This window comes from Catharus ustulatus, chromosome 12, assembly GCF_009819885.2.
Source record: "Catharus ustulatus isolate bCatUst1 chromosome 12, bCatUst1.pri.v2, whole genome shotgun sequence".
Classification (NCBI taxonomy): domain Eukaryota; kingdom Metazoa; phylum Chordata; class Aves; order Passeriformes; family Turdidae; genus Catharus; species Catharus ustulatus.
This window is the reverse complement of record NC_046232.1, coordinates 6,251,561-6,264,987: the sequence shown is the minus strand read 5'-3', so window position 1 is coordinate 6,264,987 and position 13,427 is coordinate 6,251,561. Positions and strand designations below refer to the sequence as shown.

The window sequence follows — 13,427 nt, the reverse complement described above, 5'->3', positions numbered from 1 at the left end:
CAGTGTTGTGAATCTCCAGATACCTCCCTCTTTTCTACTGTAACTTCATCAGTTTTCTTTTTTCTTTTATTATAAAGAGTATGGTCTGCGGTTGGCAAGTCACATATTTGTGAAAGAAATATCACAGGATAGCCTGGCAGCAAGAGATGGCAATATCCAGGAAGGAGATGTTGTTCTGAAGGTACAGTATATGGTGGTGGGGGTTGTTCAAGGCAAAACTCACTGATACAACCCTGCCTGGAATTGGCTACATCAGTAACATGATTATAGTTAATAGAATGTGTGTCACTTTTCATTAAATTATTTCAAAGATCAAATTTAATATGAATCAACTTCTCCAAGGAAAGGAAAATTACTAAGCCTTTTTGGTATTATTCCCTAAGTGTTACTCAAACAAATAATGCCCACTCTAAATGCATAATAAAGACTATTTGGAAAAGTATGAAGCTTTGCTTAGTTATAAGTAAAATGCTGTGGAACTGTGCTATTGTGCAACACTAAAACTTGTCTTTGGGTTAATTTTTTTGTTTGGTTGAGGTTTTTTAGAAATAAATATACCTAGGGGTTAATTTTTTGTGCCCTATCCCTGGCAGTGTCCAAGGCAGGTGGATGGGGCTTTAAGCATCCTGGTCTAGTGGGAGGTGTTCCTGCCCACTCGGTGTCAAGGTGGTTGGAACTGGATGGTCTTTGAGGTCCCTTCCAACTGAGGCCATTCTATGATTTTTAATTCATACTAACAATTTTTATTTCAAGATAGTGCTGTGGATGTGTTGATGTAGATAAATGGACCATGCTTTGCTCTGTTGAGTATAGCAGTGCTGGTCCAAAAAACATAACATATCTTTTACAAGTTTTGTGTTAGTGCTAGAAGCTTTGACTTTGAAAGTTGAAAATAATTTTCTATATTATGCAATATTTTGGATGAACCCAATGGTCTTCCATTGCATTATGGTAATTTGATAAATACTTTATTTCTAAATATAATCAGACAGTACAGCACTCTTTTTACTGGAGATTCAGTAGGGCTTTTTTAGTAAGTTTGTATCTGTTCCTTTTTCTTGCTCTATTCTAGATAAACGGCACAGTGACGGAAAATATGTCCTTAGCAGATGCCAAAACATTAATAGAAAGGTCAAAAGGCAAATTGAAGATGGTTGTTCAGCGAGATGAACGAGCCACACTGTTGAATGTCCCTGATCTTTCTGACAGTATTCATTCTGCTAATGCTTCAGAAAGAGATGGTGAGTATAAAATCTTGATTTCTAAAGAGGAAAGAATTCCCTGTATTGTCAAGATATTAAATACCTAAGTGGGATGAGAGGGTGGGGAGAAGAATTAGGACTACGATTGTAATATGGGTAAATTTTTGTTTGAATGTGATTGAAATCCACACCTTCAAAAACCGTGGAGAAAAAGATACAGTCCCTGTTCTTGTGGCTGTTCTTTCAGGAATATTAAGGTTTTTTTGTGTAATAATAAGCATAGATTTAACATCTTCATGAAAGTTCTCTGCAAAAGCTTATTCCCATTTAAGCAGGTCATGTCACCATTTAAATTACAACATTTCATGAAAAAACAACTTTTATTTAACAGACATTTCAGAAATTCAGTCGCTGGCATCAGATCATTCCAACCGATCACATGACAGGCCCCGCCGCAGTCGTTCACGATCTCCTGACCAGAGGTCAGAGCCTTCAGACCATTCCAGACATTCTCCACAGCAGCCCAGCAACGGCAGGTGATGGCAGCATTGTATTATTTTTAAATCAACTAATTAATGTAACATATAAGTTCTAGGAGTGCTTGGATTTATATGGTGTAACAAATGTGAAGCAGAATTATGGAGGCGGTAGTATGACATTCTTTGTCTCGAGATGCAGATAACAATGATCCAAATATTTTAGGCTTGAGGAGAAACTGAACGTTTCTTTAGTATTGCATCTTTCTTAAACGTAATCATAGAGCATGGTTGTATGAATGACAATGTAAGTTTGATAGCAATGTATGTTATAGAATAATGCATAGTCGTATTTTGATTTTAGAAAGCAGTTAGCTGCAAGGAGATTTGAGATGAGCTGTAGCACAGTTCCTGTTGTATGTCCAGCCTGGGTATGCTTGTTGAAATCTTGCTTTGTTTAGGCATAGGGATTATCTTACATTTCTGAGTATGTTTAGTTCCTACAAAACAAGGTGCATTGCACAGCAGGTTGAACTTTTACACTGTACTTTTCAATATTTGAACTTGGTAATGGAAGCATTGATTATAGTTCTTTAATACGTAAGTCTCATTTTCTATGAATTCAGAGACAAGTGATGTGCTGTGTGGTTTGGAATTTTTTCTCATGCCATATGAAACTTTAGTTGTGAATAAAAGATCTGCTCAGGCTTGCATTTCTGCAGTTTGGAAATAGGCATTCTAACTTACTGAAATAGTGTTTCAGTGTTGGATTTCAAATTCCATTAAATATTTGAAAGAGGAAAATTTTTCTTCTGACTGCTCATAATATGATAGAGCAGAAATCAGAATTAATCTATGCAAATTCCAAATTCAGAGCCTCTATCTGAAGATTTTTAGATGGTTTCAAAAACTCTGAAAAACAAATTGCAGCTGGCCATTTTTACAGATATGCCTGATTGCTTGTTAATAAAATTGGTTTCCCCAAGGAAAAAATAACCCACCTTCAAGGCTTTAAAAACCTTGAGTCTTTAAAGATCAATACAACTGCAATGGAGAGTGTACCTGCATGTACACCTGCTTGGGGTTGTGGGGTGCAGACATTTTTGCTTCTCTTTTGCGTTCATTGTTCAGAGGGATCACAAGGCATGGAAGCTTGTTTTCAAGCAGGAACCACATTCATGGAAAAAACTTTAAAACAGGGTCTCAGAGGCAGGGCTTTGATTGTGAAGGTTGTGAGATCTGTCGTATTTCAAAACTGTTTGTCTTGACATGCATTTCTAGTGCAGTCTGATGGGGCTTGTGGAGGGAGGAGCAAAAGAAAAAGTTTATCAGAACTGTAGCTATGACTTAGCCTAGTGTTAGTGCTTTCCTGTTCTGTGGCTGTAGGTAGATGGTCACTTCCTCCCTGTAGAGCAAACTGTTGTAAGAATCAAATCCTCCCCCAGAGGGAACTTTTAAGTTATCTCAATTCTGAATGCATCCGTTATATCTTCTTCATGAGCAAGAACTGTTTTGGCATGGCTTGACTTCCTGTGCGACATGTCCCTTTCAAGATCAGAAAATCTGGGCCCTGAGCCATGTAAAGAAAAACATATTGAGAGCAACTTCTCTTTGTAATGGTTGTTTGTGCAAGTTTAAATCTACCGTAAGATCAAATTAGTTGTTAACTACTTATTCTTTTTTGAATTTGGTGGAAGATCTGTAGGACGAAAAAGGCTTGAGAAAGGGTTGAGGAAGAAATGTGCAAAAAGCCTTCCAACTAAGCTTAAGGAGGTTAAAAATGTATTGAAGATAATGAGTCTTTATTTAGACACTGTACTGCCAAGTGTTTGTATGTTAATGAGGAGGGAAATTCCAGGGGAATCCTCTTAGTCCTTTCTTACAAGCTTAAGTATAACTGACATCTTTGCATGTGCACCAGAGTACAGAAATCTGCTAGCAGACCTGCCTCAGTATTGCTTTGGGATCTGGCAAGATCTTCAATGTTGCCCACCTTTGAGTATTCCTCACTAGTATGTACATCAGGCTGCTTGCAGAGTTCCTGGACGTAGGGTCTCCATGACAATTGTTGTTTGATCATTCTGTCAAACATTAAATAGCGCTTTAGTTTTCTTTAATCTAAAGAAAGTTCACAGATGTCTCTTGAACAAGTCTTGAGTCTTTTAAAAACTCAAATTGTAAAATGTTTTTCTTAACTTACTAGCAGAAAGGGCTAACTGTGCTTTGTATAACCTATGAAGAGTTGTACTTAAAAGGTAGAATGAGCAAGAGGGGTCTCTGCACCTAAGCTGGAGAGTACCTCAGGACGAGCATCACGTATCCTTCCTTAGCTATCTGGTCTTACTGCTGGCACTAAGCAGCTGTTGACCTGGATAAGCTTTTGGTGTGACCCATTCTAAAGACTGGCATTTAAAGTCACGTGCTGCCAAACCTACCAGATGATATCTCTGGCCTGCCTTTTACTAATTGAAAGAACTCCTGCTAGGGAACTCTGTCTCCTATGCTGACTTCCTCACCTGGGTTCTGGAATAGCAAAAATATCTGATATGTTTAAAACTTCAGCCTCAGCAAGCAAGATGTGGTAGCTTGAAGAAATCACTGCAGAGATTGTCATTATTTGTGGAAGGATGAGGCTGACTCCTGTAGTACCATTGTCAATTTATATGTAGCATGAGAGATTGGTTGTTCTGTCCATTTTCAAAAGAAGCTGAAAAAACTAGAATTCAAGATAAAAATCAACCCAGTGTGAATATCTTTAGGAGGATGCTACTTTGCTCTTACTCTTATGCTAAAGAGTTTGAGATGTGCTAAAAACACATTTGGGAAGAGCCTGCGAGTTCTTATTTTCCTCAATTTTCTGTAGAGGCAAACATTGTGTGTTGCAGGTCATCCTTTGTTCTGCAGTAATAGCACTAACATGTAGCTAAAATGTATCTGTTAAGCACACTTTGAAAAAATGTCATGGAGAGGAAGTGAGGTAAAGGGTCCCTGACACAGCACAGATGTTAAATAGCGTCACAGTGCACACAGGGAACAACACTTTTGTCTCTTGGGAAGTGCAGCTGTCAGTTTTTAACAAGTTTGCCTCACCTGGAACTGTTGTAATCCACTATCCAAGATGTATTAAGAATGGTATGTCCCTTAGCTCCTGTGACTCCTGTAATACCTATGGTCTGACCCTATTCCCTCTGCCTCTGTCCTATTGGCAGAATGCCAAACTCCCCCTGCCTCTTCCTGACCCTAGAAAAGATCCCTGTCCTTGAGGATCTTTCTCTTTTGCCTTCTGGACACCGTGAAGAAATAAATGTCTGAACCCCCAGGAAGAAAAGAGCCTCTTTTGTATCTTTTACCTTGTTCATGCTGCTGTCTCAGGCTTTCCCTGCTGCAGAGTTAACAGGGTGCTGGGTGAGCCTCAGACAATCAGCATGGAACCAGTGGTGTCATCAAGTTGTTTCCTGTATCATCTTGTAATGTGAAATATTCAGAGCTTACTAGACAGCTTAAGCAAAGTTAAGGAAAAAATCTGCTCCCCCACTTCTCTGATGCTTCCTTTGTGTTCTATTGGCTTTTTCGCATTTAAACTTTCGTGTATTAGGTAGAGTAGACCTGACCTTTTACAGGCGTTTGAGTTGGCAGGGTGTATTTGCCTGTATACATAGCAGCAGCTCAGGAGCCTGTTGCTTTAGATACTCACCTGACTATTTTGTGCTGTGCCCTCAGTGTCTGTGCTTTAGTTACTGTTCTTGAGAGCTTCCACATTTGCATTCTCTTGATGTGTCCAGGAATCAAAGCAGCATAAAATTACACTGGGTTTAGACTGTATAGAGGAAATGTAAAATTAATTTTGTCTTTGCATAGTAACTATAGTATTTTTTTGCCTTATTTTTAAAGCAAAACAGATATTCTTGCTTTAAAATAATGCTCCTTTCAAATGTTAGGAGATGCTTGGAAACAGGTAGAGAGGACTCTTGGGGAAATTTACTTTAGCATCTTATTAACTAGTGCTCATTATCCAGAAATCTTTGGGGAGAGAAATTAGTTGCAGCTTACAGCACTACAGAACTTTTTTGTTTCTAGGACACTTAGCATGCACTTAAATAGCTAAATATATGTTCATTTTTAACAAGCCAGGAACTATTTTGAAGGGAGCGACCAGTCCAGTCATGTTTTAGTCTGGTGCTGTTTAGCTTATGCACCTAAACTGGAAATCCAAGAGAGGAGTAAGAAAACATCTATCAGTGATGTTTGGGAATGAAGTAGGATAAATGCTTACTTTTCATTTTGTTACACACAGTGGTTTTAGCATCCTTTTTGTCAACTGTGGGAGCTTCCAAAAGGCACTTTATTTGGATAAAAAATGGCATAAATAGGGATTTCAAAAATTAAACTACTGTGCTTGTTTTTATCAATGACTTACAACAAGATGGTTGTTCATAATGCAAGAGTGCTTCCCTTCACAGTTTGTTGTGGTGATTGGAGTGCTTTTTGTATTTTCTGTATTATGTTTGGCTGCCTTTGGGCACATGGTTTTTAAATTGGCAGAGGAATGCACTGAGTTGTTGTAGTATGTCTTGGCTGAATAGCTAAGCTTTGTTTCTCATATTTTAAACTTCATTTGGCTTCAGGAAAGCACATTCTACTTGTGTTTTGATTTTTGTAATTTCTTTTATTCTTTACTGCACGTCTCAGATGAGCAGACTTACTGGAATCTGTTTTCTGAAGCCGTATTTCCAACTCTTGAATCATTATTTCTGATTAGGATTTTAACAGTCTTAACTCTGCATTAAGGTGATTTGATCCATTTGTGCTTTATGGGTAATGATGTTCATTATTGCCCAGCAGCACCATCTAGCTGCTGGTAGTGCAGAACTTCTCTCTTTTTTCCCCTCCAGTACGGCATCTTCTTTATGAGAGCAGATGGGCTTGCACCTACTGACCAAGCCATTGTTATCCTTGAGAAAATACCTTTTTCCTCCTTCTTGGCAAGTCAGTATGAAAGGCTGTTATTTGGTCTGTCTTATTTCAAATATTCTTTAAATTCTTGCTTATTTGTCAGCTCTCAGGAAGAAAACTTAATTTTTCTAGCTCACTATCAATATTCATCTGTTCCAATGCTATTAAATTATTTAGTGTTCATCAGATAGCAGTGTAGTGGTTAACATTTCAGCATGCAGCGCATGTTCAGTTCTGCTGTGGTACAGCTGGTAGCTGTAGCTTAATGCAACAATATAAGAATACCTGATCTTTTGAACTCAAGGAACAGAATTTAGATTCTGTAGAATTTTCCTTGCTTTTATAATTTAAAAACAAGAACTTACTTGAACTTGTCCTAAATTCCTTCCATTTGCACTCCAATTGTGCGTTATGAAATGCATAAGAAGCAACAAATTGTCTTTTGACTAAAATGTGTGGATGAGAAGCACTCCTCTCTTGTCATAGCTGTGAATTGAATGCCTTATCCTCTCTGAGGTGATGAGAAATGAGGAACACGTTTACATGGGCCATGGTAGGGGTTTGCAATGATAAAAGGTCCCACACCAGCACTTGTGTTTCAGGGCAGCTGACACACAAAGGAGCAGATAAATTAGCTTGGTCACAGCAAAGCCTAAGGATTAAGTCTAAAAAAACATGATTTCTATAGGAAGGGGTGAGGAAAAGACCATTGTGTAGTGGATTTTCTTCCTTTCTTCCCTTGGCTTCTCAATTCCTTCTATATCTATCAATGTACAGCACCTGTGTGTGTCTTGTGTGCTTGAAGCAGAGAGCAGTCTGTGTCACTGTGTGCTGCTGCTCTCTTAACTGCCTTATCTAGGGAAGTCCTTTGTTAACGTGCCATTAGGGGCAACGCACTAGGGTTTAGAAATGGTAAAAATTATTAATAATGTGATAGTCTAGGAACAAAATCTTCCTAAGTAGTAATGGTGATTCATTACCCTCAACTTGATGAATGAAAGTATTTATTCTTTAGTCTTAACAGACTGAGATCATAGAAGCAGTTCTCTATGCAGAGTCAAATCTTTTTTTCTAATATAGTCATCGAAGCAGAGAAGATGAGAAAATAACTAAACCAGGAGCTGTCTCTACACCTGTAAAGAATGCAGATGATATTTCTAAAACTGTGGAAGAGGTGACAGTTGAAAGAACTGAAAAACAAACTCCACCACTCCCAGGTAAAAATATTAAAATATATTAATTATGCATGTTGTTGAGAATGGGTCATCAGTAAAGACTTAATGCTCTTGCATATTTGTGGAATGACTTTGAAGTCTTAAAGCAAACATAAGTCCTAATTACAGTAGTTTCACGAATACAAGCCGCACGGATTATAAGCCACACTTCCGGTGCTTCGACAATGTTGCTGTCTTTGTCAATAGATAAGCCGCACCCCGAATATTAGCCGCACTTTCGTTCGTCGCGAGAATCCGTGCGCAGCTTTCACAAATTGGCCAATTAGTAACAGGATCGCGGCATAGCGGGCTTTACTGGCTCGGGGCGGGGCCAGGCAGGCTCGGCCCGCTCATGGTTGCCGACGGGGCTGGGTGGCCCAGCTCAGCGCCACGGCTTGGCGGGGCTGGCCGGGTGGTGCTGCCGCCGCCGCCGCCGGGCTCGCTGGCCCCCCTCTCCCGTCAGCACCGCCCCGCTGCCGCGTTCGCTAGCCCTGCCGGCGGGCTGCTGCCGCCACCGCCAGGCTCGCCGGCCGCCCCCTCCCGTCTGCACCGCCGCCGCGTTTCCTCGCCCTGGCCGGCACTGCAGGCCCCCGCACCGCCGGGCTCCCCCACGCTGCTGGCCCCGATTCTGCTGGGCTTCCCCCGCTGCCAGGCAGCCCCACCCGTCGGCCTTCCTGCTTCTGCCATGCTCCCCTGCACTGCTAGCCCCAGTTCTCCCGGGCTCCCCCGCCCTGCTGGCCCGGGCTCTGCCGCCCCCCTGCCCCGCCCTGCTGGCTCAGGCGCAGCCGCCCGCCCCCCACACAGCTGGCCCCGCCTCTGCCAGGCTTTCCCCCAGCCGGGCCGGCCGGGCTCCAGCTTGGCTTGGGGCTGCCGCGGGCTCTCACTTCCGTGTTGGCAGCTTTTAGAATTTTGTTAATGTATTAGCCGCCCCGGAATATTGGCCGCACTTCCGGGTTTCCACCAAAATTTTGGTCAAATTGGTGCGGCTTGTATTCGTGAAATTACTGTATTTTTATTTCTGAACACAAATAGTCTTTGTAACCATAATCCCATTTATATCTTAAGAATTTTGGTCCTGAAAACTTAAGTTGTGGGGTCTGTCATTATATAGGGGTCAGATTTCCATGTTTAGGGTTGTAGTTATAAGCGATGGTTGTAAAGAGTTTTGTACTGATTTCTCAGGCAAGGTTAAAATCTGTTATTTCTTTTCTGAGTGTTCAGCAGTAAATGTGTTCTTATGGGTTACTGTAGCAGACTGTATTTATAACAGCGATGTAGTTAAGCCTGTTTAGAGCTACTGTTCCCAAGATGCAACTCAAAACACTCCAAAATGCTTTGTTCGTGTAGCTCTTAACTACAGTCATGGACCAAGAAGGCAGGTTAACAAATGCAGTACAGCTAATCAAGTCAGAACAAAATCTTTTTGTTTTCCCAGAAGGGAAGGATAAGCTAAATTGTAGCAAATAAAAGCCAGATGGTGTAAAAAGGGGAAAAAATACAGGACACTGTTTTGGGCAGGTTGGCACTTACAAGATTTTTGTTTACAGAATGAGGCACTTCAGTGAAATTACAAGTGGAGAAAGAAGCTATGCAGATGGTTTAGAGGGAGCTGTTACTGAAAGGCTGGGTGCAATGAGAGAAAGCACATTTAAGTTTGAAAATATTTGAGGACCTAAGGGATGAGCAGTGACACTTCTGCATGTAGTAGTCAGTAGATTAGTGAAGAACTGGAAGGATTGTGTTGTTTATAGACTCTGAAACATCTTGAAAATGAGAACAGTAGGTTTCTGATACAGCAACCATTATTAAAAAGGTGGTCATAAGAGGTGACCTTTTACAACAGTGTTATGAGGGAGGCAAATGAAGTAATTTGCATTTGCCAAGATGGAAAAAGAGGTGGTAGTGAGAGATTAGAAAGGTGAATTCTGCATTTCTGTAAGGTATTGAAGATTAATAATTGACATAATACCAATCCAGCCAGATAGGTGACCATTAGATGGTTCTTAATCCAAAATAATGTACTGATAATTGGTCTGAGTGGCTAGCAAACAAGTGATAGTGTGGGGCTTTTGTTGGCTGGTGGGGAAGGAGAAATGTTCTATTCTTGCATGACTAGGAAGAGGCACATGGAAAGACTTAGTTGGAGTGGGCGGAGTTGCAGGCCAGTGCATAAAGCTGATATTTAAATTAATTGTCTACAGATAAAATTCACTTGCCCAAAATAAACTGAGATAAAGTGTAGCAAAGGGCATAATCCTTTAACAGCTTCACAAAAGCTCTAGGGAAATGAGAATCCTTCCAAGACTGTAATGAAAATGTTAGAGAAGTGGTTGGCAGAATCTGTGACGCTTTGCTGCTTGGACTAGGGGCATGGGTAAGATGACTGGTGTAGTTGATTGTGTCAGAGAAGGGTTGGAAGAAAGTATCTGTTGGGAGGGATCATCAGAGGCTTAGCCTGGGAAAGGTTCATTAGAGACTTAAAGGCAAATACTGTGTTACTGTATGGGAAGGACCAGAGTCACATTAGAAAAAAGCATAATTACCCAATTGTTGCCTGAAATTCCCTATTTCAAACTAGTCTGTTCAGTGATTTGAAAGGAAGATGGTGCAGTTGTTGGTAAGATCAGGAGTATTAGACTAGTTCAAAGTCAGCCTTGTTAGAAATCAAATTTTTTCTAGTGTTCAGAAATGAGCCTAACATATAAACTCTTGTAACATGACCGAGTCTTCATCAGGGAAGAACCCTAGTAGTGGTCATTACTGAGGGAAGCCTGCAGCAGCAGTTTCCTTGCAGGAGCTCCAGAGAAGCTCTGCAGCAAAGCCATAGTAAGTGCATAGCTCTAGGAACCACCAGCTGGACCTCAAACCATGTATAGTAGACTGAGGTTTTATGGTATTTTCATTTCAAAAATTGAATTGTTGAGTGAAGAGAACCAATGGAAAATGAAGTTAGGTCAGAGAAACCAAGGTTAAAACCAGAGGGTTGAAAGTGGTCTTGGAAGCATGAAGCCTTCTAGTTCTCATCCTTTTGCAGTGTTCAGAGTACTTAATGAAGTGCAAAGGAAGTTTGGGAATCTTTACTGAAGTAGTAATTAGGCCAGTTCACACTGCTCTGAATGGCATGATGACAGTGTCTTCTGTTGTAAGTTTTCTAGTATTTTACTTTTAAGTGGGTCTAAGTGGGGTAGAGAGAAGTCTACTGAAGAATTCATTAACTAAGTCTTAATTAAGTTAAACTTCACATTTTCATCTTTAAATGACAAATGGACATTGGAAATATCTGGTATTTTAATAGAACCAAAGCCAGTGTATGCACAAGGAGGTCAGCCGGATGTGGATTTACCAGTCAGTCCATCTGATGGTCCTTTGCCCAATTCAACCCATGAAGATGGAATGCTTCGGTAACGTATTTCTAAACTCTCTTTGTACCTACCTGGTTCTTAATCAAACCAAACTTCTATCCAGGGTGGTCAGTAACCTCTCTCTGTGCCTTGATATCATGTCCAGTATCCTGTCCTGACCCTTCTGTTCACAAATAATAGGATGAAGACATGAGATGTATATTCCTGAGCCTTGTTGGCACTTAACACTATAATATACCATCTTAAAGTCTATTCATTTCTATGGAATTTAGCTCTTGGAATAATCAAAAGGCAAAAAGAATTTGCTAGGTTTGGCTCTCCCTGGGCACTGTCACTCCTCCTTTCCTGTCCCTGTCTCCAAAGAGAGAAAAGCTATTTACCTTTCATAGTAATTGGAGAGCAGTGAGTAAAGGTTACTGCAGAAATGTGCAATGTCCCAACATGGAAATAAGTCTGTTTCAACTGGGGTCTCCTTTATGGACATTATGTACATGAGAATAGATTCTAGTTTGGTTTAACCTCAAATTCATCTTGATCTCTTCTGAGCCAAAGTAGATCTGTATGCCAGCACAGCTCTTTAAAAGGAAGAATGTTTTTGGAAGAGAGTGTCTCACATAAACACTATGAGTGTAAGACAAACAAACCATACTAAACATGTACATGCAGGTAGGTTTTGTTGTAATGCTGCAGTTCATAAGCAGTTAATGGTATGTATAGCAAGATATCCACTAATGGACTAATGAGCAGATTACTTCTTTGCGTGTTTCAAATTTACCAGGATATTTTATGCTATTACACAAGTAAGTGGAATATTTCTAAATTTCTAGGCCAAGCATGAAACTGGTAAAATTCAGAAAAGGAGATAGTGTTGGCTTGCGACTAGCAGGTGGCAATGATGTTGGCATATTTGTAGCTGGTGTTCTGGAAGACAGCCCTGCAGCAAAAGAAGGATTAGAGGAAGGGGACCAGATTCTCAGGGTATGTCAAAACTGTTAGCATTACATATGTTTTGTTGTACCAAAGTAGGTTTTCTTTCTGTAGAATTCAATATTTTGCCTTTGTAGTTTATACACAGACTTTTTTTCTGTGTGTGTTTATTAGATGACTTACTAGGAGCAAGATCTCATTTTACTGTACTGTTGGTAGGAAGGTTAGTAAGTTTTTTACATCAAATTTTGTAGACTAATTCAGTTGATAAAGTTGTTTGATTTCATGCTGGGTAACTAAGTTGTCAGAGTGCTCTGTGGGCTACTGATACATATAAGTGCTCCATAATGAGTAAAAAATGAACAGTTACCTATTATCCTGAAAGCTGTGCTTTTATTGAGAAATAAAGTGGGACTCTTTGGAAGTACAAGGGGCATCTTGAGATACATGCACTTTGTGTGTATGAAATTAAGTAAGAAAAAAATCATAGCAACAGATTCAGATTTCCTATTGTATAATTAAATGTCTGTAATAATGCCATATGCTAAATCAAACTGATTGATTGCTTCATTGATACCAGGTAAATAATGTAGACTTCACAAATATCATCAGAGAAGAAGCTGTTCTTTTTTTGCTTGATCTTCCTAAAGGCGAAGAAGTAACCATTTTGGCACAGAAGAAAAAAGATGGTAAATATTTGTATATTGGAAGTGATGTAGTAGATTGCTTAGAGCAGCATTAAAAAGTCTTAATTGACTACCGCTTGCAGGAAATTGGCACCTTAGACTACTAAGGCCTTTTGGCTTTGGGATAGGTGGCCACTACAAATGGAGTAGAGACTGATATGGTGCCAGTATGCACACACCCAAACCCCCCCAAACAAACAAACAAAATCCCAAATAAAAACAACTTCTTCAGAAATAACTTCTACCACCTAAGTTACACCTTGACATTATCCTTAGAGGAAGTAGAAGAGTCTGTTGTAGTTATGCCATTGAAAATGAGTATTATGCTAGTGTGTTTGTACATTCTTTTCTCAAGATCAGTTCCTTCCAGGACAAATCCAAGCTTGCACTTGGATCAAATTTTTGACTGCAAAAGTTGAATTTTTGTTAGTAGAGTTTACTGTAAATAGTTCTGCTGCTGAAAATAGAGCAGCTCTGGAACATTAAGGCTTCTTGAAGTAATGTACCTTTAGAACAAGGAGAATTAAGGTGAGGTATTGCTTTGTGTGATTTTTGTGAGCATTATAACATCACTTCAACTTACGTTACACTTGATATTTTGGGATTT

General features: G+C 39.9%; 2 protein-coding genes across 2 annotated transcripts in view; one reads left to right on the top strand and one right to left on the bottom strand.

Annotated features, from left to right (window-relative positions):
• Positions 1 to 12,876, top strand: part of LOC117001998 (tight junction protein ZO-1-like) — a 137,444-nt gene extending 124,568 nt beyond the window's left edge. Inside the window, 7 exon segments of the mRNA XM_033070768.2 lie at positions 78 to 181; positions 1,073 to 1,241; positions 1,594 to 1,738; positions 7,712 to 7,848; positions 11,141 to 11,246; positions 12,035 to 12,185; positions 12,715 to 12,876. Coding sequence (XP_032926659.1) covers positions 78 to 181; positions 1,073 to 1,241; positions 1,594 to 1,738; positions 7,712 to 7,848; positions 11,141 to 11,246; positions 12,035 to 12,185; positions 12,715 to 12,876 — 974 coding nt within the window.
• A 380-nt stretch (positions 12,877 to 13,256) lies between these two features.
• LOC117001996 (threonine--tRNA ligase 2, cytoplasmic-like) overlaps positions 13,257 to 13,427 on the bottom strand; it is a 4,113-nt gene continuing 3,942 nt past the window's right edge. Inside the window, exon 6 of the mRNA XM_033070767.1 lies at positions 13,257 to 13,326. Coding sequence (XP_032926658.1) covers positions 13,257 to 13,326 — 70 coding nt within the window. The remainder of the gene's footprint in view (positions 13,327 to 13,427) is intronic.